Source organism: Lepisosteus oculatus, chromosome 26 (assembly GCF_040954835.1).
Source record: "Lepisosteus oculatus isolate fLepOcu1 chromosome 26, fLepOcu1.hap2, whole genome shotgun sequence".
NCBI classification, from domain to species: Eukaryota; Metazoa; Chordata; class Actinopteri; order Semionotiformes; family Lepisosteidae; genus Lepisosteus; species Lepisosteus oculatus.
The window spans coordinates 1,025,954-1,049,754 of record NC_090721.1 but is presented as its reverse complement, the minus strand read 5'-3'; the positions used below and the strand labels follow the sequence as shown (position 1 = coordinate 1,049,754).

At 45.3% G+C, this 23,801-nt stretch overlaps 1 protein-coding gene across 5 annotated transcripts in view; it reads left to right on the top strand.

The window, feature by feature from the left end:
* cux1a (cut-like homeobox 1a) overlaps positions 1-23,801 on the top strand; it is a 170,322-nt gene that overhangs the window by 54,604 nt on the left and 91,917 nt on the right. For all 5 annotated transcript variants that reach the window (XM_069184474.1, XM_069184473.1, XM_069184476.1 and 2 more), the window contains exon 3: positions 14,136-14,183. In XM_069184474.1, the coding sequence (XP_069040575.1) occupies positions 14,136-14,183 (48 nt within the window). The remainder of the gene's footprint in view (positions 1-14,135; positions 14,184-23,801) is intronic.

Below are 23,801 nucleotides of genomic sequence, written 5' to 3'. Positions count from 1 at the left end.
CCTTTACCAAGGTAGAGCAGTCCTGGGTCTAGCAGCTCCCTGCGCTTTGGACAGAAATGACCACTGCCAGTGAAGGCACTCTCTCAGAGTACAGGGTGAATTTCCTTTTGGGAGTGAGGAATCATGGGCCGCTAAACTGGCTCCCCAGCGGCAGCCCCCTCTGGGACTGTCTCGGGCGTCTCTGGTGAAAGGCCTGGGCCATCAGTCTTCCTGTGTCTGCCCTGATGACAGCCGATCCGTCACGGTCCTGTTGCCTTCACACTTGCTCGCAGTCATTCCAAGCAGATAAGAGCACTCTAGTCCCTGAAGCCGCCTGCACTACACGGTGTTTTCACGTGGCACTTGTACGACATCACACCTGGAGCACGGCAGGCTTGTCCTGCCTGGGCTTGTACAGAGAGGGATCTTGTCATGGTTAAACCCCCTCGTACACGATGAGCATCTTCTGCCGTACTGTTAAAAAGTTTGTCTCGTGTTAACAAGGTGTGTATCAGTATGACGGGGGTTTCTGCTGTTTCTGTTTTCACACCTTTTCTGCTCTTTTTCAACAATGTGCTAAAGAGATGAATGCACCTTGGTGAGAAATGTGTTAATGAAGCGAAAGTAGTGTGATGTGTCTTTTGTTCGAACTAAAAAATGAAGTTTTCTAAAGTTTGCTATACCTTGCTTTATTTTTGGACAAGCAAGAGAGTGTGATCATTTTAATACACAGTAGATCTAACTATGTTTTGTTGGTTGTCACATTATGATTGCTTTGTGCAGCTGTGTTCATGTGAGACACAATAAAGGTGTTGCACTCCTGCTTGCATGGACTTTCTTCAGTCTGCTTGAAAATACGAAAGTAAGGAGAACATTTAAGAGCACAAGAATGTTGCAAGCGAGAGGCTAGCCAGCCCTTGATGAAATTTCATCAATTTCCCTACGGGATTGATAAAGTATTATCTATCTATCTTCTGACCTGTGAGGTTGTTGGTAGCTTGTTGATCCAAGGAACCCAGCCAGGCAGAAAGACGCCAGGGTATTGCCTTCAACAACATGAGCAGATAGCTTGTTCCATACTTCTACAACCCTTTGGGTATCTCTTGTTCTCAGTTTTAAACACTTCCATGAAATTTCCACTGTTCATATTTCACTGCTTATTCTAGAGAAGTCCACTGGGATGACTTTGTCAGTGCCTTTGAGGCTTGTGTGTATACTTGTATCACTGTTCAAGACTGAAAAGATTCTGTTTTTCAGCCTGTCAGTGCAGGGCATTCCTTTAAACCCAGAATATTTCTGGCTGATCTTCTCTGTACTGATTGCAAGGCAACAATACATTTTCTATAACATGGTAACCCAAATTGCATGCAATTTTCTAAGGCTATGCTAGTGAATTATACTTTTGTAACTCAACATCTCTTGATTTAAAGAGATTTTTTTTTCTGCAGCAACAGCTTGTAAACCTTACCAAGTTCTCTATCTGTAATGGAGTTGGGCGGATGGTTTTAACACATTCTAGATACAAAGCAGAAAAGCAGGAGGGAGAGAGAAGACCAGTAGCTGGCTGTTATGTACAACCCCACATGCCTGCTTTCAGTGTTGCACTGTTGTGTAAGCTGATTTTGCTGAGCAGTCATTTGGCATGAGAAGTAAAAATGTAAGCAGTAACAACTATAGACAAAATAGGATGAGAACCAGAAGAACTACTGCATCTCATTTAGTAGTAAAAAGACCATTTTTTTCCTATTTTGATGTGAGGCACAAAGAGTAAACCACGTCTAGTGTGTGTGTCCTGGCTGGGCCTCGGTCTCCTGTGTACGTGGGGACAAGAGCTGGGAGCTGGGCTGCGATCGGGTGGCAGTTGTCGGCGGGTGGGGGCTGGGCGGCCTCAGTCTTTGAGGGGGGGGTTGTAGTCAGGGTCATCCCTCAGTCATCACTTCCCTGCTGCAGCAGGGCCTTGTTTACCCAGGGTCTGCTTACACACATCAACACTGAGGCCTGCCCACCCCAAGGCAAGCTGGAGAGGAATACTGCGTCCTGCAGCCAGGCGTTCATCCTCCATTCCTTTCACAGTGGACTCAGCACAAATTGAATTCCTTAAGAAATCTTCAAGTTTTGTTTTCTTTCCTGGATTGACAATATCTTATCTATTAGTCTTTTACTACAGCTTAGCTTTTGGTTGCTTCAGTTCTTAATTGAGCTAATATAACATGATCACTCAGATTAGGCCAGACCTAAAAAAAAGTTGTTTAGACATTTCACAGCAGACTCCAATTTCTAGAACTTTAAAACGGTGGAAAAGATCAGATTAAGGTAATTGGTAATTGTTTGTCCAGTTAAGCCTTTAATGAAGTGCTTGAGAGCTCAGCTAGAAAGACCAGGCCAGACGCCTGGACAGAGCGAGGAGCAGACTTTTCAAAGCGGATTCTCAGGGGTGTACACAACATCCTTCCCTAATATCGCTGAATGATTTTGGGGGTTAATTATTCATGCTATGTGGATCCTAGAGCAGCCTTGTGCTTTACGTCTAATAATCTTCAGACGGGGAAATTGATAGAAGCGAAGCAATCCTCATTCATAGTGACATACAGGCAGAGGGGAATTGGACGTTAGGAAAGCTGACAAAGAAATGGATAAATGCCAGAGCTCTTTACCTTGTGCTCGGGATCTATAAAATAATTACAAAACAGCATCTGTTATCCTCACGTGCAACTTGGTGAAATACAGTAGGTGAGGAGTTCTGAGATTAATCAGTGTAGCACAATAAGTAAAGGAGCTGGCATCATGTAAGCTATAAACCTTATTTGTTAAGTGTCCTCTTTCTAATGTTGCTGGTTTTGTTCAGTGTAGGTTACATGCTAACGCACTGTTTCCCTAGTACACTGCCCCTGCAGACAAGACATACGAAACCGTGATGTAACACTAATATGAGTCCAGTTATTCTTCTGCAGTGCAGAAACTGGGAGCATGTAGTGTCAATCGAAAGGGCAACAGAGGAACGTCCCTTCAGAAGGTGAGAAAGAAGCAGGGAAGGAAATGACGTGAAAACACTGTAACCGGGGCTCTAATTCTGTTTTTTCATCTTTAAACGATCTTTTAGAGCTGCGATCGACTGGCATGTCGATCATATCTTCTTCGTGAACTTTTCATCTCATTATGTAAAGAGCGAAAGGAGTAGGTGTACTTTTGTGATGCTATCATCTGTTTTCTAAAACCAAAAAAAACCTGTTTGGCAACTCCTGTGTGTTTAGACCAATTCAAGAACAAAACCGTCTGTTAAAGGTAGAAAGTGGAGGTTTGGCAGTCCGGAGCAGCACGTGAGCACGTGTTACGAATGGGCAGGGTGCCCCGCTGCAGCCTTTTGTGGGTGAACCCACACGGCAGGAGTGAAGGCGGATAGGGTCAGTGATTCTTTTCTTGTGTTATGATTAAGAAGCAACATCAAATCGTAATCCATTAAAATGCAGCAAGAGACACATGGGGTATCGACAGATAACGTTGGGGTCTGGAACAGTGCTCTTGCACGCTTGCCTGTAGATGTGCAGGGCTTCACACCTGCCTCGGCCTGTGAGTTAAGTACAGTTCACTGCCTCTGAGGAATTAAGTGAAATTCACCTCAGGGTGAAAAGCAGGGACTGCTAAGAACCTGACTTTCTTACTGGACTTTGTGCCGCCAGAAGTGCTGAGGTCTGGTGGCGGTTGACTGGAGATGACCTCTGACCTCTTCCACCATTGGCCAGTCCTCTAGTATCTGCTGATTTCTTCAGCGTCGTAGGTGGCGTGGCTGCAGGCAATTAGTTACGCACAGGTTGTTATTTTTCCCAGAAGCTCCATGACTCAGTGTGATTATAGTTTACTTATGGTTGTAATGGAATTTTTTACTTTGCTGAGCACAGTACCTCCACTATTTCAAAGTGATAATATTGTTTCTTTTTTGGTGGATAAAACCAAGGCAAAATTTTCCACACACGTCTGCAGTGGTTTTTCACCTGGAGCCACCTTTCGTGGCTGTGCGAGGGGATTATTGAGTGGAAGAACAGTGGTGGAGAGCAGACATGGTTTCTAACAAACAATCCAGATTTACTAGTTGTCATATTTTATGAGTCAAATCTGGTAAAGATCAGGTAAATTAAGCGCTGCCATCTGCACGGGCTGGCTTTGAACTAGTGAGACTATATTTACTTTTTGAAATGACGTGTTGTAGAAAAACGATGCTACTGTCGCTTGAAAGGGCTGTAATTTCTCTCATCTGCTTCTCAAAATAGTCATTGGGAGCAGTGAAGTAAGCGCATGCGATGCTTTTACACAAGATAACCTGCAATCTGCTTTACGCAGTACAAGAGCTGTGTTATGTAAGTGGAGGTGTGTTCATGCAGCAGAAGTGGTGATCTTTAATTCCCGAAACGGACTCTAGCCTCCTGCAGGCCCTGGGCAGCAGTGCAGCTGTCCCGTGTGTGAGGAGTGTGAGAGTGCGCGCGTGTGTGTGCGCCAAAGCAGTGTCTCATTCCCAGCTTCTTCAGTTTCTCATTACTGCAGCCTTGCTCTGATGAGTCACTGTCTGTGAATGCAGCCATCCGTGGACCCGAAGAGTGACGTTAATGTGTTTACTCTGTTTGTTCTCCAAATTATAGCCGGGCAGCCTGACCTCCTAATGGAGTCCAGGGCCCTCGTCCTGCCCCATTATCCCCTGCCTGTAGTTACTGAAGCTCGCACTGCTTATTAAGTTTCCCATGGTGTGGTGGTGACACTGGCGAGATCTTTCCCTGCTGATACTGTGGGATATGGTGCGTCTTTTAAGCGTTTCTCACAGTGCCTTGTGGGCTGCTTAGCAAGCAAAAAACACAGACAGCACAGTTAACTGTACGCACTGGCTCACGTGTTAGGCACACACAAGGTACAGCCGTCTCAGGTTACTGGTAAACTTGCATGTCTGTTTTGTTGTTTTTGTTTTCAGCCTGACTTGCTCTAAGGAACGATCCAAGGACAGGCTGTTTTTCAGGATCCCACTGGGATCCTTCCTGACCTTAAGCGCGTAAGAGAGCTCAAGAACTTTCATAATAATAATTGCTTACACTTATACAGCACTTTTCTGGACACTCCACTCAAAGCGCTTTACAGGTAATGGGGATCCCCTCCACCACCACCAGTGTGCAGCCCCACCTGGATGATGCGCCAGTCCGCTCACACACAGCAGCTCTCAGTGGGGAGGAGAGCAGAGTGATGAAGCCAGTTCAGAGAGGGGGGTTATTAGGAGGCCATGATTGGTAAGGGCCAATTTGAAATTTTGGCCAGGATGCCGGGGTTACACCCCTACCCCTTTACCCTCCAGTTTCTTAGATGTTGTGTAGAGTAAAACCTTAAGTCTCATGCTGCAGTAATCATTTTTCTTCTGTGAGGGTCACTTAAAATGAACCACTATTGAATGTTATGTACGTATTATTCAGTCTTTATTTTGATCTTTTTTGAGAAGTACACCAGAAAGCATTGTTGTTCAAGCCCGGTTCAGTTTTTGTCCTGTTCAATTTTGGGGAAGAAAAAAAGAATCCTGCCAGAGCTCAGTTTCTATCTAAAGGTGTTACTGAAAAACTCTGGCAGTCCTCTCTAACCCCGATTCCGAATGGCCTGTGCGTGGCTGTGGTTTGACTGCTTCACAGCTGCTGTTGTGGATTAAACATTAAACAGCTATACCGTATTTATTTACTGTTCCCGGCTCTATTCCCCTCCAAGCGAGAGTGGCAAACTTGACACATCAGTTGCTGCCTCCTGTCCCTGACATTAACGACCCCGTTTTCAATAGCGATTTGAAATTATGAATAGCTGATGGTTTAAATTGATGTTTTATGCTGAACGTTGGCTGTAATTTGCCCTCTGAGAATAGAGGTACTGAGAAACAGATGTTTTTTTTTGCAGTAACAAATTGGCGTGTATGTGCAGTCTTGGCACTGGGGCGCTTTCACCTTCCGTGTGGTAGCCGGGGAGCAGGCAGCGAGTGTGCTGGCCGGGATGGGGGTCTTCCCTGTGGATGGCTGTGTCTGTTCCAGCTGAACCAGAGCTGTACCATGGTACTGTAGCTATGCTATGCTGAGGGTTCCTGAGGAAATGAATTTGCGAAACATCACAGACACTATGGGGGTCTGCGCGAGGTGCTCGCTGCAGCCTGATGGGTTGGTGCTTCGACCCAGTCCGGCCCCACTCCTTCTCCCCTCCGTGCCCTGTCCTCTCTGCCTTCTCAGGCTTGGCTTCGTGCTGATCTGGCGCGCTGTTTCCTTTCTGTTTGCTCAGATACACAACAGCAGAGCTCCAGGATCTCCGTGGGAGAACCGGGCCTCTCTCGGGGATCGTGCTTTTAAAGCCGTTAATTTTTTATTTGTATACCTTGTTGATTATTTGGAAGGACCTATTGTAGTTACGGAGGCTGAAATATTTCTGACATATTCTAACGGGCTGTTTTTCCAGGATCCCACTGGGGTCTGAGTGGTTGAGGGTCTGTTGCTTTGGTTTCCTTGACGTCTCTCCTCTAGGACAGATTAGCAAACCTAAACTTGACCAGAAAAAAACCCATTTCCATCACACTGGTTTAAGTGTATTTCCTCTAATAGGAAATGCTTGGTCTTTCCCGGCTCTTGACCCCCTGAGTATTGTGCAGGAACCCCCCCGGCTCTATGCAGACCTTACCCTGCTGGTTATTCCCTTAGCCTGGGCTTCTGTTCAGCCCCCCCCCCCCCCCCCCCCGCCCCACTGCTACACTGAGGCATGGCTTTTGCAGCTCTGCACTATGGCTCCAGTTCAAAGACAACCAGGAGTTGTGGCCCCTTCCCTCTCTGGAGCCTCCACAGGAAACAGCTTTTCCATCCCTCCTCAGGCTTTGCTTCTTGAGCTCGCGATCGCCGCTGTCTCCGCTCGACGAAGGGCTGTGTGTGTGTGAGCCTGGGTGAGTGTGAGTGCACATCCTCTGCTGCTTCTGGATGTGCAGAGCTCTCCATAGTAAATATTTCAGCAGGAGCCGATGTTAGTAGCTGAGCGGATGCCTTCCGTGACGTGGTTGCCCCCAGCGCCTGCTGTAACGTTTGCGCAGTGAATTAGCTGTGCACTTCCTCTCCTTCTCTCTTATACTCCTTATCTTTCCCTTCCTCCTTTGAAGTTTTTGGTGCTTTTGTCTCCTCGGTTTCTTGTAAATGTTTTCTCAGTTCCAGGGAGCTGGTCCTATCAGTTGCGCAAGTCTTACATTCAGGTACTCAGCTGTAAAATGTGTAGGAGCTCAAGGAAACCAGTCAGTAACCAACTGTTTTGGCTTTTGTTCTAAGACTAAAGTTAGGAATTGCAGACCGCAGAACGGATGTGCAGAAATAGAGTAGACACCAAGGAAAGATGTTGGAGTTTAGCATTCCAAACAATCAGCGGATTCTGTGTTTGAGGTAGAACATCTTATTTTCGAGGAACGAAAGGGGCCAGTTCATGATTGCAGCTCTGCGAGCACGTCTCTCCCAGGTTCTGGCTGCGCTGAAGGTTTGGTGTTCTGCTCTGTTTCTTCACTGAGCTACACTGAGCACCTCTTTTCACTGTAGACCTTAACTGTGGCTGAGCTGTCTTCAGCTTAGAGCTCAGCTGTGCTCTCCCCAGGCAGACTTAAGTGCCTTGGCAGCACCTACTTGGGAAAATTCCAGTAATTAGCCTTTCATACCAAATAAGGGAGATTACTGAACTGTTACAGTAAAATTACTTTGCTGCTCTTTTGAAGAAGTCTATAAGCCAATTGTATTACTATTAAGGAAGATCAGTTATTGAATACTACAACAAAATGAAATCCTCCATTCCAGATGGTTTTACTGCTTTAAAAATGACCTCCACTTTTTCCTATGTGTGTTAATCCAGTCAAAGAGATGCTGGACGTTACAGAAGCCTCCACTGACTCATTTGGTAGGCAGGGGCACCGGAGGAGTTTTGTAGCATTTGAGCCATGCGGAGACCGGATTTGTTCAGGTGTCCCTGCATCTTTAATGTGAGTGCAGTGTTCTGCAGGCTGTATGTAGATGGCTGTGCATGTTGTGGGTTGGAGAATCAAAGATGTGTGCTTTATATTTTTCTCTACCTTCCCCGATTTGCATGGCTGCATCGCAGGTTTTGTCCTGAAGCAATCTCTATAAATAGTCCCTCAGTAGCTGGCTGCCAGGCAGACCTGCTCTTCAGAACTAATTGCAGGAGAACAGTTTTTCCTGTTTTTTTCCCTTTGTTCCTTTGCTTTGAACCCGACTGTCTGGAATCTCATTCCTGTACTTTCACAGTATCGACAAGGCTTTTAACCATTCACTTGGCAGGGAAGAACATAACTCTGAATGCGAAAAGGGGCCTTGAATTTTTTTGGTTTACATTTTTGATTAGTGTGCAAATTGTAATAAGCTCTGAAACTCTGCTGTCATTTCCAAAAGTGCCCCATTGAGCAGTCTTTGTACGTGTCTGTTATTCTTGACAGAATTTTGTAACAAGCTCTTTTTCGATTACAGTTTTAATTTGGTAACAGTAAATATTTCTGCAAATTAGTGGGTATCCTGGAAAATCGGTTTATTCTCATCCTTGTGTCCTGGGCTTCTCTGCCCCAGTGCCAGGCCTTCTGTTTTACTCTTTTCCATGTGAGACAGTCTGCTCTGATCGCTGAGCCGACTTGCCAGGTACAGTCCTTGTCAGTGTCTTCAGATGACAGCGTTTTGCCCTACATGTGTGCAGAAATGAGTCGACTCCCCCCCTTCCCTGACGAGATCTGTAAGGAAAGGGGCAGCGAAAGGGACAGCAATAAAGCTCAAGACCCTAACTAACTAATCGCTAGTTTTTAAAAGCTGTTAGAAAGCAAGGTTAACATTTAGCACAGCGACACTTGTGAGCCTAATGAAAGCAGTGTCGGCCGGGCTCCAGGGGGGCAGGTCCTCGGTTAGGTCATTAATCTCGATGTGGGGGTGAACGCGGACTCCGTGAGGCCGGAGGTCCACGGGCTGGTATCGGTGTGCGGCTGAGAACTCTTCAGGCACAGCGGCCCACACTGCTTCCCTTTGTGTGCGCCAGTGGGAGAGTCGTGACCTCGTTCCCAGCCGAGCGTCTGGGGCACCGTGGGTGGGGTGCACACGCTGGGGGGGTGTCCCAGCTCGGTCCTTCTGACCCCTCTCTGAGCTGGCCCTCTGCCCTTTCCTTTTGTTGTGCTTTATTTCCCACTGACGGCGCGTTACTGACTGACCGGCCTCGTCAGGAAATTTCCTTCCCTTTTTGTTTCTCTCTCTCCGCCCGCAGACGTCATCCTTATCCTCCAAACATCCGAGATGTCCCATGTAGGACTGCACAGATGAAGCCGATCGCTTTTTGTAGGGTGATACAGACACTATGCAGCTGCATGAGAGCTCGCAACTCCCTTCACAACCTATCTAGCGTTTCAGTGTCTGTCTTCAGTCTTACTGCAGGTGAATGAGTGAGAGGAAATGCTATTACAATTACAAGTCCTCAAATTTCTCTGTATATTGAACCTGCAGATGTAGCAGGTAGGAAACTCAGTAAACTGTATATAGCGGTGTGGGTGAATACCTCCATCACCTGAGAGCGTTAAAGATATAAATGGCAAGCCCTGGTGGGGTATCGGAGGGATATTCTGTGCAATATTGTAGGGTGCTCAGAATAAGGAAGAGGGATTTGAGAAGTGAGGAAGAGTGAGAAAGCCGCCATTTCTCTAATCGTGGGGCGCTCAGTGACTTCCAGAGCGAGAAGAGTATTAGTTTCGCGGGAGCAGCCTAGCGGGAGTGGGAAGACACAGTCCGCTCTCGTGATGATAAACTGATGGAGCTGGAGACTGAGGTCCCCCGAGACGAGGGGATGTGTACAAGCGTCTGTGCCCAGCGGTCAGCTGAGAAATTAGGCCGTAAATCTTCTTTCCGGGCTGCTTTAACAAGGTTAGCTGGGGTTCGGTGGCTTCCCAGCATTGCTTTCATGAACCGCTGATGCAGGCTGTTGTTTCTGGAATAATCGGTTAAAGCAGTTAACACCGGGAGCTGAAGAATATCGGGAGCTGTGGAAGGCTGACAGGGCCACTCCTTAATTGCTCCACTCGCGGGAAGCCCAGATTCCGTTTCCGGCACAATTGAGGGAAAGTGCTGTTTCTCTGATCGTTGGGCTCTCTCCTCATTCATCACGGCTGCCTGCTCTGCTTTGTGTCGCGGCGGTGCTCTGTCGTTCAGGCCCTGGAATAATAAGCAGGGCAGTATCTTTCGAGTCCGTCACATGGGCTGGTACGCCCTGTCGGAAGAATCTGACAAGCCAGGGTCAGCGCTTGGAACGCCTGCCAGGTGCCGAATTAAATTTAACCTTTTCGACTCTGGTGACTTTGGGCATAAGCGACACATGATGTGGGTGATCAGTTGTATAGCATGGAATTAAGACTGCTGCTGCTTAACTGTTTGATCCGTTGAAGTCTTAGAAGCATTTTGTGAGGATAGAAGACAAACACTTCATTTTGATGCCTCTATTCTATCCCTACGGATTCTCTGTAGATTTGGTCAGAATAGGGTATCAAGCATCTGATCCTGGGTTTAGTTGTAGGAATATGGATGGAAAATGAGAGAAAAAGACAAAAACCTTGCTGCTGTTAAAACCCAGAATGATTCAAACTGTCATGCAGTGGGAATTTGCTTTTTCAGTGCCTGGTGCACATCTGTGTGTTCTGGTCCTGTGTTTAGTGAAATAAGAATGGAAGAATGTTTACAGAAATCTTAGTAAAGTTCTGTCCATAAAGGATGCCCTGATTTATACATAAAACTATACATGTAAGGCAAAATATACATATGATACCTGTTTCCAAGGCATTCAATTAAATTAAAGTATTGTTGTAATAGTCTAGTGAATACCCATAAGAGGTGCTTGTACTGGAATAGAGAGCTTATTTGTATGAATCCACTGTGCCCTGCACAGATGTTGTGCTTTTCAAGTATAATTTACTCAACGGCATTTCTTCTTTTTCCCCCATTGTGCGCCTTAAAGTAATTCTCCCGAGTTGAAGTGTTCAGTTAAAGAAACAAAGCTCCATTATGTCAAATTACAGTACAGGAGAGAGCTTTGGACACTGCTACAAGAGAGGAAAGAAAAAAGAAAGGCTTGTCTCTTATAAATATTTAAATCAATCATTTCTTGTTGAACGGAGGCTTCCTGGTTGCAGTGGACATGAAAGATGCATTGGGATGAGCTGCTTGCTAATGTAATCCACAATTAAGTGTACCGCGGGGAGGCTGGGAATCATATCAGAAGAATGGCGAGGCTTGCTTCAGGAGTGGTCGGCGAGCAGTGCATTTTCAGTCTTTAGAGGAACAGCTAATTGAATTTGAATTAAGTACACTGACTGGCCTGATGTCTTCGGTGTGGACTTTTTTTTGCTGTTGAGGAATGCACAGCAGACGGCCAGCGAAACGGCTAGTCTGACACGCAGGCTTGCAGAGGAAGGAGCTGACATTCCACCTTCCTCTAAGACGAGGAAAATAAAGAGAGCACCCTCTCTCAGCAGCCTGCGTTCCCCAGGAGCTAGCACTGGGAGTGATCGTTATGTGGGCAGCTCTGGCCTGTCTGTCTGGCTGCGCCTCTGAGCTCCAGGGCCTGTGGCTGGTGTTTGCCGAGACGGTGTCCGTGAGCCGACGCCCCCCTGCTCCCGGTGCTAGTTCACTTTTGGTTCCGCACAGGAACTTTGAGGAGGCCGATGGCTTGTTTACTCTTCTTCCCACCTGAGCTTGTGACTCTGTCTTCCGCCGCCTGTTTTACTGAGATGTTTCAGCTGGAGGTCATTCTGCGTTGTTAAACTAAAATATTTGCAGATCTTGTGCCGGCTCCTGATGCAGTACATACGCAAAATTTCCCAGCAACTTTACAGCATGTTCAGGAATGTTTTTTTTTGTTTTAAGTAGAAAAAGTATTCCCTCTAGTCATAACAAGTGAACATGAAGCTTCATGACTTGATCCTCTGGAGCTGCAAACAGGTGCTTTATTAATTAAACCCAGTATGTCTGTAGACTAACCGAAGGCATAGAATTTAAAACTGAGGTCTTACCAGTTAATCTGGTGAGAAACTTTTCTGTATTCTTCTGGAGTATTGCAACATCTTACTTCCTGATTTAATTTTTGTTTTTTGCCTTTGGGTGTTTTTTGATAGTTTTTACACTATTAGCCTATTTGCTCTGCAAGTTAGCAAATGAAAAAAAAAAGAACAATTTACAAAGTGAATTTCCACTGCAAAATTAAGATCCTTTGCTGGTGTAACCGAAGAATACTTCCCCGCTTTGCTTCCTGTTAATAATATTCCTACGTGTGAAATGAAAAACTGAGTGCCGCGCAAATGGCATGAGTGTAAAAGACGGATTGGAGGAACGGGCAGCGGAGCTGTTTCTCGCATCTCCTGGAGAAGAGGGTCCTGTCAGGCTGGTGTTGTCAGGGAACCTGCGGAGGAGAAGCATTGCGTTCTGGGCTGGTTTCCAGGGCAGGGAGCTCCCCGGAGTGCTAATGGGAGCCTGGTGTTTGCTCCTCTCGGGGGCTGTTTACTTACCGCTCTGTCTGCCTGTGTATAGGCTGCCTGTCCCAGCCACACAGCAGCACCGCTCGCCTGTCTGGATCCCCGGCAGCGGCCTCTGAGCAGCCCCAGTTCTGTTAGAATCTCAGCAGTCCTTTGTCCCCAGTTTATGACACATCTGAGGCACTGCTGGATCCACAGCAGAGCCATCTTTTAGGTCACCTAAAAATAATTATTTTTGATCCTCCTTTTTTTGCACACTATTTGATCATCTTTGAATCTGTTTGGAGTGGCACGGGGGTTGGCAATGCATCATGGCAGCGCTAAGGTTCAGTTCGGAAACGGTGAGCTGTCAGTGTAGAATTAGTAAGTTCTCCCTGTGTTCACGTTGGTCTCCTCCCAGTCCAAACACATACTGGTAGATTATTGGCTTCTGGGAAAACTGTCCGTGGTATAAGTGTGTGTCTTCTTCTGTGGCTGTGCTTGCCCTGTAGTGGACTGTCATCCTGTCCAGTGTGTGTCCTGCCCCATGCTGGGAAAGGCTCCAACTCCTCAGTCACCCTGTAGTTGATAAAGCAGTGAGGAAATTGATGGATGTATCTTTTTGGTACCTATTTCTACACCTTAATTGCTTTAATAAAGAAGATCTTCGTTTGCTGCTGTGGTTTTTATATCTGCAAATCAGAGCTCAAATAACAGGAGAGCGGTTTTCTCAGAGTTTGCACAGCGTGGGAAGCGACAGCGTCTGGCCTCAGTGGCTTCTGCACTTGGGAGGACAGACGTTTGAGATGTCCATAAGCTTTGGTAGCTTTCACTGTGATTAAAACTCAGTGACCACATTGCCATTCGCAGGCAAAGTATTGGTCCGCCTTCAATGGAAAGAGTTTGTCATATAGCATTAGTCACTTTGCAGCTCTGGAGTTAATACTGTCCCTTAGGTACAGTCTATAAAAATAGTTATTTTAAGTTGTTTTGTTTTTTTATCGGAACATATCCATCAAATATGATTTTGCAATCCTTTAAGTCTCCAGTGTGAAAGGTAATTGCATTGACGTGACACTGAAAACATTGTTTAAGAATGATACACCAAGGATTCAGCTTAGCAAGTAGCATGATAGTTTGATAAAAAAAAAAACTTGGCATTACCAAGCTGGGTAAATTGATGATTATGGGATATTTGTAAGACTTGTTGTACTGGGGCTCTTTATGCTGGCTTTCCCTACACTGCCACAGAGCTTTTTGTAACTGTTTTTGAGGGGTTGGAAGGTAACAGCCAAGACTGCAATGGAAGATAATTGGAATATGGATGTAAAATAATGTCTTTAATCAGATGCTGTCTTTTGTAGAGATGTTCACAGATCATAAGAAGGTGATGCCCTGGCAAATGTTCTGTCTCAGACAAGTCTCTACACTGAGTTTTTAACGGATTAAAATCACTTGTTTTTTTAATGTTTTGAGCAAATATTCCACAGTCTATAGTCTCAGTTGAAGAAGGTGTTCTGCTCTAATGTGGAGGAATTAAATGATAAATCTGATTGAAATAAATAAAAGACTTAATACACTGCATGATTAAAGATTAATTACAAGGGATAATCCCAGTATGGACAGTGACTCTGTGTGTGCTTTTTATCTGCAGGATCTGCGCAAGCAGGTAGCTCCGTTACTGAAGAGCTTCCAAGCAGAGGTGAGTGTCGTCTTCTGTCTTCTGAGGAAAATGCATGCAAGTCTTCCCTCAGTTCTGGAAGGCTGACCTGGGATTAGTTTTGGGATTCCAGGGTTTCTCAAGGCCTGGTGCACACCTGGATAAGTGCTGCTGGGGCTTATCCAGTGTTTCCACAGCCTGCTGCCCAGGAGCAGACGCTGCCCCCAGCCACTCAGCCCTGGTGTCGTCTTTCATCTCTCCCGCGCTGGGACAAGGGTTGTAGATTTGAACTAAGATGAATAATATTGAATGGTTCCAGAATTTGTGGGTGTAAAAAAATAGTTTCATATATTTCTGATTCTTCTCTTTTGAGCTGTTGGCTGCTAATGTGCCCCCTTGCCCCCTCCTTCCTGGCAGTGTCTCGGCTGCCCTGGCCAGACTGGAGCAGTGCGACAGGGGGCTAGCTGCCCACTCTCCTGGAGAGTGCTCTCCCGATTCCTCTCCCACTGGAGCCGTCCCTGACGTCCCGGAGCTCTTTAAATTGCATCCGTTAAAAACATGCCAAACTGGAGCTGATGAGAACTTTAGTCCGAACACTGAAGACGGATCCATGTTTTTATTGAACCCCAGTGTCACATTGCACATGCCTGGGTTTGCTGCTCCCCTTCTTTATCGGTTATATCACTGTAGCACCTTGCAGCTCTGCCGCTCCTCACCGCAACGATCTGAGTGAAGCAGCCAGTTGAAGCTCAGACAGTCTGGGGGAGTGCATGGTGAAGGGAAATTGGGCCCAGAGCTCCTGAGGGCTTTTCTGTTGCCTGTTCTGGGGTAGATGTGTGACCCAGAACAATCGGAAGTGACAGCAGCCGCCAGCCGCCAGCCAGGAGGAGACTGTTATGGTCTAGTGTTGTACTGAGAGTAACGTTTGTTTTCAAGTTCTGTAATTTTGCCGGTGATTTTACAAGTTTGCCCTCACTCAAGACCAGAGATGGGGGGCTGTGGGTGTTTTGTATTTTTTTGCTTTTGAATGAATTTTCATTTTTAATATAGTACCTTCGGTTAAAACTGGATGTTAATATTAATTTTATTAGAGCAGTACTAAGAAATACCAAGGGATTGAATATTGATTTGCTTTCATTCAGACTCATTGCCTGAATACCAATTAAAAACACAGTCTCTCATCCTAACCAAGTTTATTGTGTTATGTCGAATTTTGGAAGGAGGCAGGACCACTTGCATATTTAAAAAAGAGGCTTGTTGTAGCACTTTACATTCCTAATATCTACATTTTAAAAGGGCTAAAATGTTAGCGTCGTCCCTTGGTTTTCTCTCATGCGCAGCTTGGGTTTGTTTATTATAAAGCAGAGAATGGTTGGCAGTCTATTGTCTTTTCCACTTTAGTTATTAAACCGTTTCTTCTGTCTGACCTTTCATGGTGGTGTACATGAAAATTACACACCATTGATACAATAATAATGTATTAGTGATAAATATAAGCCCTGCTTCCTGATTTCCTCAAGATCAGTGGAAGGATTTAGAAGTGCAGAAAACAGGGTTTGGTATAAAACTAGAATCTTGCTGCATTTATTATATGTATTCTACTGTGACCTTCTCCTTTAAACTTACAATGGGAACGACTGTATCAAAGTTTCTTCAGCTTTACAAGTCAACAACCGGTTCCTCTCTTGTTCCAAGAATTTTGTAAATCTGATAAGGTTTTGATTATGTCTCCATTGAAAAAACACACGTTCTTGCAACTTCTTATCTGAAACCCCTACAGGCTTTTTGTAGCTGGGTCAGTAGTGATGACCTTCACGAACTGTGCTAGGAGAAACTTTTGGCTGTGTGCACAGGCAGGTTTTGGACAGTTTGCGTGTGATAGGTGGGTGATTTGTTGGTTGAGGGGGACCTAACACATAGGTTTATGGGAGTAGGGAACAGGATACCCAGCCATGTCACTGAAGCCTGTTCCCTGGCTTCTCCCAGTCAGCAGCGGGATTCTGTTCTTGGATATATTAGCCACTAACTACCAAACAGATGTGCTGAATGGCCTCCTTTTGTTTGTAACTTTTCTTATGTTCTTGGGATACCAGGGTGATGTGAGGTGGCAGGTCTTGGCGTGTTGTTTCAGCTGCTCTCCTGGTGAGCGTGCTAGATATAACTGTTCCCCTGTGGAGGAAATGAACAAACAGGAGGGGAAGCCAAACTCTGTATTGCTCGCAGATCCAGAGGATTACAGCACAAGTCTCAGAGGAGGACGAGCTGTGTGCTTCAGTGTAATTGCATGCATCTAGTTTCTCTAATGTGCCAGTTGTGAACGGAGATGAGCACGGGTGTGTTGCATGTGTCTTTCTGCAGGAGTAAGGTGCGTCTGTGCTGCGGTGGGCTCTCTTGTGAATACCCAGGGAGTCACTTACCTGCACACCTTCCTCCCTTTCCTCCGTGCGCACGGCCCTTCACGTCTGCTCCCAAGTGTGACCCAGCAGCAGTTTGAGTAGTAGTGTCATAGTAATAACAAATTATTAATGTAGCAGGAGCTTTATCCAAGAGCGTGAAGAGCTATCGCCCAGTCTGCTCCAAGCAGCGCATGAAGAGTTCGGTTATTTTCCCAAGGTGACGCAGAGAGTTTGAATTTGCAGCCTCCTTGAAAGGCCGTTTGCCCAGAATCTTCTAGTCTCTTCCACCACATCTCTCGGTCACCTCCCTTGAGCTGAATTCAAGAACAACCCAGGCTTCGTCGTGTACATTTTCTTGGATTTTCTGATATTATTGTTTGGGTAAAAATGGCAGTTAAATTCCTTTAAGACACATGATGCCTGTAAGAGTCAGCCTTTTGCTCCTTTTGTAAAAAATCAGTGAACAACTGTCTAACTCTTATATGGTCTTCCCTGAGTGCATAACACTTTCCAACAGAATACACTGCCTTTCTGACCAACCCATAGAAATGGAGCCAGAAAGAGCATCACCTTTGTAGCTTCTGTTTCTCTACCAAGAAAGACGGGCCAGAGGATGTCCGTATTTATAGAGGATTATGAGGTATTTTTAAGGGGGTAAAGTTAGGCACTGCAAAAAAGTCGAGCAGAGAAAATATTGTTGGTGGCAAAGTACTGTACTCCTAATAAAATTCAAGTCTGTAGGGATGGGAGATGAGTGAGTCCAGCCCGTGTGCAGAGACTGCAGGCCGTTCACAGGTGTGGGGCTGACTGGAGCTCGTGTGGAGCACCAGGGCATTAGGGCCTGGATTAGTCTCTCAGCTCTCCTGTGCCCCTGTCACTTTGTGGGTGGCAGCGGGGACGTCTGTGAGAGCTGAGTGGTTCCTCTGTGCCGGAGGATGAGTGGGCAGGTCGTGGGGAGACTGTCTGCTCTTCCTCGTCCTCCCTGTGCAGGACCAGAGTTGCACTGCGTGCCGAGACGAAAGCAGATGAAGAGATGTTCCGGACTGGATGTGTAGGAAAAAAGATGCAAAGAAGAAGACATTGAATTTGAATGAAAATAAACTGAATTAGCGGAAATTAAGAAAAGACAAAAGTTAGAACATCATTAAACTAGCTTTGCATTAAAATGTAAGTCAAAATGTTTTTATTCTATACATCTGAAGAGCCTTTTTGAATATTCATCTGTCATTTTAGAGTTTGTTTTTTCTTTAGTGGAATGATTTGTACTCATTACTATTGAATCATAGATGGTTCTCACTCATTCAGATGGCTCTTCTGTCTGGCCTCTCTGTTAACAAAGTTCTTTTATCGGCAAAAAGCAAGTCCCCAACTATCTGTCCTGTGCAGTACTCAATTAGCATTTGTTTTTACCTCAGTAATTCTAGTGTCATTCTCGGAGTTATGTAACAGTGGACTCTAACCTTACAATACTTAAGGTGTCATAGATATTTCCAGGCTCTTTTCAAGAGCCCAGGTGTACCCATTCTAACGTGTTGGTCATTAATTGACCACTCCATGCTCCTGGATCAGGTGTAAAATCAATTCTCTGCTCCGACTTTAAATCCCCTGAGTTCTTATTTCTTCTGAACACTAATGAAATGCAGTGCTGAAACATTTTCTCACCTTTCAGTTAAAAGAAAACATTGCACGTCTGCAGTGCCTCAAAAAGTGAAGCTAAATTTTTTAAGCTTTTTAAAATGGTCTGATTATGTTCTTACTAAAAACACATCGTTCCTATGGATTTGAGATACCAACGCCTTCTTTTGCTTTTGCACTTATAATGCTCTGCAGTGAAGAACTGAAACACTCAATTACCAGGTAGTGAGCTCAAACCTCATTTTCAGATAAAGACCTGAAATGATCCATTCTTTGCTCTGTTGTGTGGTCTCCTAGGACCTTAATAACGAGAGCTATATAAAGCACAACGAGCTAGTGTGTGTCATGAGTCAATGATTGGTCAGTTGCTCTTATCAGCAAAAGCACTCTTGCTCTAAAATGCTATATATAGAACTCCAAGCAGGAAATCCCTCGTAAGAGACCAAGTACGGATGGGATTTAATAAAAGAAAAATAATGCCGGCTTTTGAGCTCTGAAGACCTCTAAAAATAACCTCTCTGTCCTATAAAACAGTTTCTTTCAGCTGTTGATGTGGCCAGGCTTTCATTGTAACAGGCTGCTCAAACATCTTAATGTATTCATTTAAATGCAGCGCTGCAAGGCTACGAGTATGCAAGTTTTATGAAGTTAAAGAAATGAGTGCTGACTCCCCAGACACCTTTCAAAGCAAAATTATGGTTTGTCTGCTCCATTACGGTTCTCTGCGGTCTGAATTCTATGTTCATGTGGTCTGCCCTGCTATCGACTGAGTAAAACATTCTATTTAAATGACTTGGATTTTAAATATGCCAGGCCTGATATAGTCTTAAATTTAGTCCAAAATTCCAGGATTTATGTTCTGGTTAAAGTCATGGTCATTGGCCTGAAATCATTCTCGACCTGCATGAAGTCTAAATTGTCTCATGCCAAGAAATTTATTTTTACTGCTAAAGTCATTACATTCTTAACTGATCATAGATATTAGGAATGTTTTCATTCCCAGAATGTCAGAGCTATTTTGAGGTCCCAGTTTTCCCTTTCTGTGCACCCAGTTAATAATTGTCAGTTTGATGCTCAACCCCCGACTCTTCTGCACCCTTAGCTGCTAAGGCTTCGAGGTTCTGTGGCCGTTAACATGATTCTTAAACCTGAAGCACTTCACCGAATCACTCTCTGTAACAATGGGTACATGAACCTTTGAAAGCCACCTACTCAGATATGGTCAGAAATCCCGATGCAGGTTTCTGGTTGACTGCTTTTTGGAAATCTTGCAATCAGCTCAGCCGCGTGATTCTGAAAAGGGATTGGTGGAGCCGTCGTGTTAGCTGGAGGATGAACCGAGTGCCTGCTGATGCCAGCATGTTACATGATGCCGGCAGAAGCCCACCAGGTCTCTTCCATGCACTTTCTCTGGTTTCTCAAGCTTTTGTTCGTGGTCGGGGAGCAAATATTGCTTCCCCTCAACCAGGGCAGCTGAAGAGCTGCGATCTGGACAGACGTCTGCACCAGAATTACTGAATGATTTTAGCAATTGTTTTGTTTTGCACTTCCTTCCTCATTGTACCACCCTATGATATCCCTATAAACGTGGTACATTGACGTTGTCTTACTGTAGCTCATTGTTAAACTTTCCCACCTTCGCTGTCGCTGACGTCCTGTATTACAGCAGTCAGAAGGTAAATACAGTGATGTGGGTGGTTTTATGCTCATCCTTTTTATATTTGTGTTATATTATCTTCTTTGCCTGTTGTTTTCTGTCTTGCTATTGTGCGGCGCTTTGAACAGTAGAATAGCAGCCGCGCTACAAAACGAAGAAAGTCCTCCAGGGTAGGAAAAAACAGCCAAGCGCTGCAGAGCTGTTTTTCGATTTGCCAAGTGCGCCAGCGCTTCTTTTCCTGTCAGGAAATGAGAGCGCAATGGGGAGCGCAGTGACGCGCGCCGGGAGCGGGTCTCTGTGGCGAGAGAGAGAGAGAAGCGGCACTTCCGCGCAGCGAGACCGACAGCGCCGCTCGGCCCGAGGCCTGGCCCCCCTCCCTGGACGTGTGCTCCTTCTCTCTTCGCCCACCTCGGTGAGCCTCTTCAGGGGCTCCCACACAGGATGAGGCTGCAGCCCCTCCCCACAAATATTTGCCATCCTTGGAAATGTGGGCAGCCGCCCTCTTCCTCCCTGGTGAGGAATTCAGCCATTGCCTTAGTGCTGCCCGGGCTGCAGTGGTCCCAGCTCGATTCGGCATGAGGGGTTCGGCCCTTTGCCTGGGACCTTTGTTGTTTTTATTAATAACGCAATAAAAAAAAGTGTGTTTACTTATGCACTGGAGAGTTAACAAAAATGAAAAAAGGGGGAAATTTCTAACTCGCGCTAATAAAATTGGTTGTGTGCTTAAAAAACATTTGCTTCTAAAATGTAGTTTTTACTGGGGCTTAACTAAATAATCCCACTGAAACAGATGTGGAAGGCGTTTAAGACTGCCTAACCGTTCTGACATCAGTTAAGCTGTTCTCTGCATCGGAGCGCTTCGACCTCATACTTGCAGGAGGCAGAAGTGTCGCGTCCTCCGAGTCGTGAGGCTTCAATCATGGCAGGTTTCTGACTTGTGCTGAAAGACACGTTTGATGGTCTGAACACAATTGCCAAGTAGCAGAAACATCTTGCTCAGAGACTGTTGAGTAAGAGGGGGGAAACTGGCTGGTGTCGTATCTTGAGTTACCCTCCTTTGGAATTTCAAGGTATTTCATATATACTGTATATGGAGTTAAAGGTGGCAGGGCTCATGTTTCAGTGTTATATGGTCAATTCTATTTTTATTCATTTACCGTGAGTTGGCAGTTACGTAAGTGGACTTCTTTCACTTAACTTACTGTGAAATTCTCCCTTGGTCTTCGCAAGGGCTGGAAAGGCAGGCGGGGTCCTAGGTTCAGCGTAGGCACTAATGATTGAAGCACAGGGGACTCGCAGCTGATTCACAGAAGATTCCCGTTTCAAAACCTTCGTTTCTACTAATACAAGAGATTGGCGCGAATAAACACTGGTTGTGCCGGTCCTGTACTGCAGTGAAGCAGCAGTCAGGAACAGGGGAGAAGGTACTGGTCGGGAGAAGGCCTGGGGAGATCCTGTCATCATTTTTGTGACTTTCATTTGTAAGGAGGCCTGTCTTGGCGAATGAGCAGACTGTTGAGTGGACCCACAACAGACAGAGGCTGGTGTCTGCGTCAGTCCTGCCAGTGGTGCCGGTCCTTGGCCAGCTGCCAGCTCTCCCTCACATGCCCGCCTGCGTTTGGTAGCTGGACACACGTTCACTGATGATCACAGAGAAAGGAGCCGTGCTTCTCTGTGGCTTAATTTGCTCACTTGAGCCTCTAAATTTGGAAATGGGAATGTCATAAATACTGCAGAGGTGTGAATGGGACCTTTTCCAGCAGAAGAGAGAGTCTTAAAATATGTGGTGTCTGGTCACCCAAGACCATGGCAGACTGTGTTATTACAATCCACCCCTCTGCCAAAAGGAGCAGTTTGTTCCTTCTTTAGGACACAGATAATAGGTAGGATCATGTAACTTGCCTTCAAATGAATTTGACCTTGGTTTTCTAGTGCAGCTGAGCACACCAAGATCAGTGGGTTAATAAGGATACCTTCCCCTTTAATTAATTCTTAGTTACTACTAAAGCTGTGTTAACACACTACTGTTCCTATAGAGTTCAGACCCTGGCCAAGTCCTGTCCGGGACACGTCTGATCCGCTGCTGTGCTGCGATTGCGGGATTTTTGTCTTCCATGCACCAGAGGGTGTAATTCCCTCCTTTAAAGAAGTCTGAAAAGCCTCTAATCCCTCCCCATTCCCAGATTGCTTATCCCTTGGCTGAAAACCTGGTTAGAAGCACTGAGATCAGCTCAGGTCAGCCCCGGCCGCATGCTGACCACTGGTAGCCCTGCGATGAAGTGGCAGCCAGTTAGTGCAGTCCTCAGTGTTACCAGTGCTGTGCGGTCTACAGAGGTGGAAAGAAAAACAAGATTCGCATTGCTTAGCAAATCTGTTCCATACTGTATATAGTCTGCAGTTTTGTCTTAATTGTGCTTATAATGCAGAAGCTCAACACACTCAGTTTTATTTTAGTGTCAGTATGTATTTATAACTTTTCTTCAAAAATGAGGAACCAGAGTCACTATATCACTATAGCACCTGTTGTTGATTTATTTAAGAGTCTGCAGCTGGGAAAATCTGACATGGCTCTACTCTACATATTTTATAGCCAGCAGCCATATCACCCTGCAACTCCCCACTGGCAGCCCACAGGAGCTCAGCAGGTGTGAGCCTGGTCAGTACCTGGATGGGAGACCTCCTGGGAAAAACCTGGGAAAGGTTGTGTTACCCATTGTATTTCTCGAGAAGAGTAGGGGTGTAACCCCGGCGTCCTGGCCCATTGGCCCTTACCAATCATAGCCTCCTAATAACCCCCCTCTCTGAACTGGCTTCATCACTGAGAGCTGCTGTGTGTGAGAGGACTGGAGCATCATCCAGGTGGGGCTGCACACTGGTGGTGGTGGAGGGGATCCCCATTACCTGTAAAGCGCTTTGAGTGGAGAGTCCAGAAAAGTGCTGTATAAGTGTAAGCAATGATTATTATTATTACATGCGTGAACTTGTGCTATGCTGACTTTGGTTGATGGCCTCTGCACTTTCATTTTTCGTTTCAGGCATGTTTTCCTGAAACCTTCTTTATTTATATGATCCCTTTGTGTGAGCGCTGAGTGCTGCACAGTTTTGGTGGGGTGTCAGGGTGTTGTGTAAGGCCAACACACGCCAGTGCTGTGGACAGTTGTTTCAGAACAATTTAAATGTGAAGCATGGCAAAATTATAGTGTAAGCAGACTATGAGATCAGTAGCTATTCAGTATAATTATTATTGGAGTGAGTTTTCCTTTCCCCTGCAGTCTTCTACAGGCCATACAGATTACAACCTGTTCTTCTAACCTAAAGAAAACCACTTAAAAACTCTTCTGCTGTTGAAGAGATTGTCGTGTTTTTGGCTGATCTCTGCCCAGTAAACCAGGGCTTTAATTGCTGCATATGTGAAGGAGGAACTTGGCCTTGCCTAGTTAGATCCAGATGTTTTCCGGCAAAAACATATGAAAAGATTTAATTTCTTTCCCACAGGAGTGAAAAGTGACTCTTACATATAGCGTATTTACAGTGGCAACTGCCCTAAACCATAAATCAGGTCTAACTGGGAGTTGGTTGACATTTTAAAGACTAGGAATTTTTATAAGTTTTTTTTTTCTTTTTGAGAAATGTGTAAAAGGATTAGAATTAAAAAAGGATGAAAAAATTGGATGTCATTCACATAAAGCTTTGCAGCTGTAACTGGAGAGATGTCCTGCTGCTGTATTGGGTCAGATCACTGTATCACTCTTGCCCTGTGGCAAGATTCCTATCTGTTCAGAGATTTTATGTGAAGATTATACTTGCATGAAAATTTTCAAAACAATTAATTGTAAGCCCGATACACATTCTTTATGACAGATGCTCAGGAGAGCACTACTGTACATTCTTTAAGGATTTAATAGCTTTTAATGAGGGACTAGAGAATATTCAACCCTAAATTCAATATTTCAAAATATAATTGATTGAAAT